This window comes from Echinops telfairi, unplaced genomic scaffold (genome assembly GCF_000313985.2).
Source record: "Echinops telfairi isolate 266 unplaced genomic scaffold, ASM31398v2 ScPeMD7_7415;HRSCAF=8453, whole genome shotgun sequence".
In the NCBI taxonomy this organism is placed as follows: domain Eukaryota; kingdom Metazoa; phylum Chordata; class Mammalia; order Afrosoricida; family Tenrecidae; genus Echinops; species Echinops telfairi.
In genome coordinates, this window is record NW_022111315.1 from 1170388 (window position 1) to 1171640 (window position 1253).

A 1253-nucleotide genomic window follows, 5' to 3' on the forward strand; every position below is an offset into this window, starting at 1 on the left:
TTTGGACATGATAGGAGAGACCAGGCCCTGGAGAAAGACATCATGCTTGCAGAAGGGTAATGAAAAAGAGGAAGGCTCTGGACAAAATGGAACGATATAGTGGCTACAATAGGAGGCTTAAACATAAGAACAATCGATGGCGCAGGACTGGCCCATGTTTTGCTCCGTTGTCAAAACTGATTTGATGGCACCTAACAACAGCAACAACAAAAACAACAATAATTAAACAATAACTGTGATAGCCTGTGTGGCACCTTGGTTGGACCTGATTTAAGTACTTTGGCCCAGTAATGCCCATGATGCGATCTAACATAATGTAATCTAATCGATGAAAAGCTTTGTTGTAAGCAGCCAGCCAGTTATGGGAAGACTGAGGTGAAGTGCAACCAGCTTACTCAAGTCACTGCCATAATACAACTGGAATGAAGTTTCTCCAGGAGTGTTGCCTAATTCCTATATACCATATATACTCATGTGTAAGCTGAGTTTTTCAGCACATTTTTAATGCCGTTTTTGTGGTAAAATTAGGTGCCTCGGCTGATATTCAGGTTGGCTTATACTCAAGTATATATGGTAAGTTGTTGTTGTGGAGAAGCTTGTTTGCTTCTTGCTGCCTCTGGATCCTACATCTATCTGGCTCATTGACCTCTGGCTCTTTGGACTTGAACAAGTTGCCTGCCATATTGTCTGCCTACCCCGGAGTCTTCGGTGGCATGCCAACTGACCTGCTGACCTTGGATTCAATCACCTTTACAAGTAACGAGCCTGTTGCCTCCTTCCCTATGCTGGGTTCGTCAGCCTCCATAGATCCATTGAATCAGGTATAGTTTCCAGCCTAACATCAGACCCAAGGACTTGGTACCTGCCTGGAATTGGAGTTGATAGCATCCACAACTCTGAGTCATTTTCTTGATACACATTTTTTCTATACATACATATATAAGCATCACAGATTTTGCTTCTCTAGAGAAGCCAGCCTAACACAGTAACTAAGTTCATTTTCAGGTGCAAAGTACTAAAAAAATGTACAGGCGGCACTCTACAAATTTCTTGATAATCTTAAAATATTCTTTCCATTATCTTAGAAGCCTGCTCGCTAACATTCTCTTTCATATTTAATAGCTAGTCTAAATATCTGGCTTTTTACCTGTTCAATCCTCGATTTCTCAGTGCTATCGTTTTATTTTCAGAGGCACTTTGGGCTTACCTTGAAGCAGTCGAGTTAACTTGGAATCTCTGTAGGGCACAAATCC

The 1253-nt window shown here is 41.6% G+C and overlaps 1 protein-coding gene across 1 annotated transcript in view; it reads right to left on the reverse strand.

Moving 5' to 3' along the window:
• Positions 1-1253, reverse strand: part of KIF4A (kinesin family member 4A) — a 187159-nt gene that overhangs the window by 115177 nt on the left and 70729 nt on the right. Inside the window, exon 10 of the mRNA XM_045296988.1 lies at positions 1208-1253. This exon is cut by the window's right edge and continues 18 nt beyond it. Coding sequence (XP_045152923.1) covers positions 1208-1253 — 46 coding nt within the window. The remainder of the gene's footprint in view (positions 1-1207) is intronic.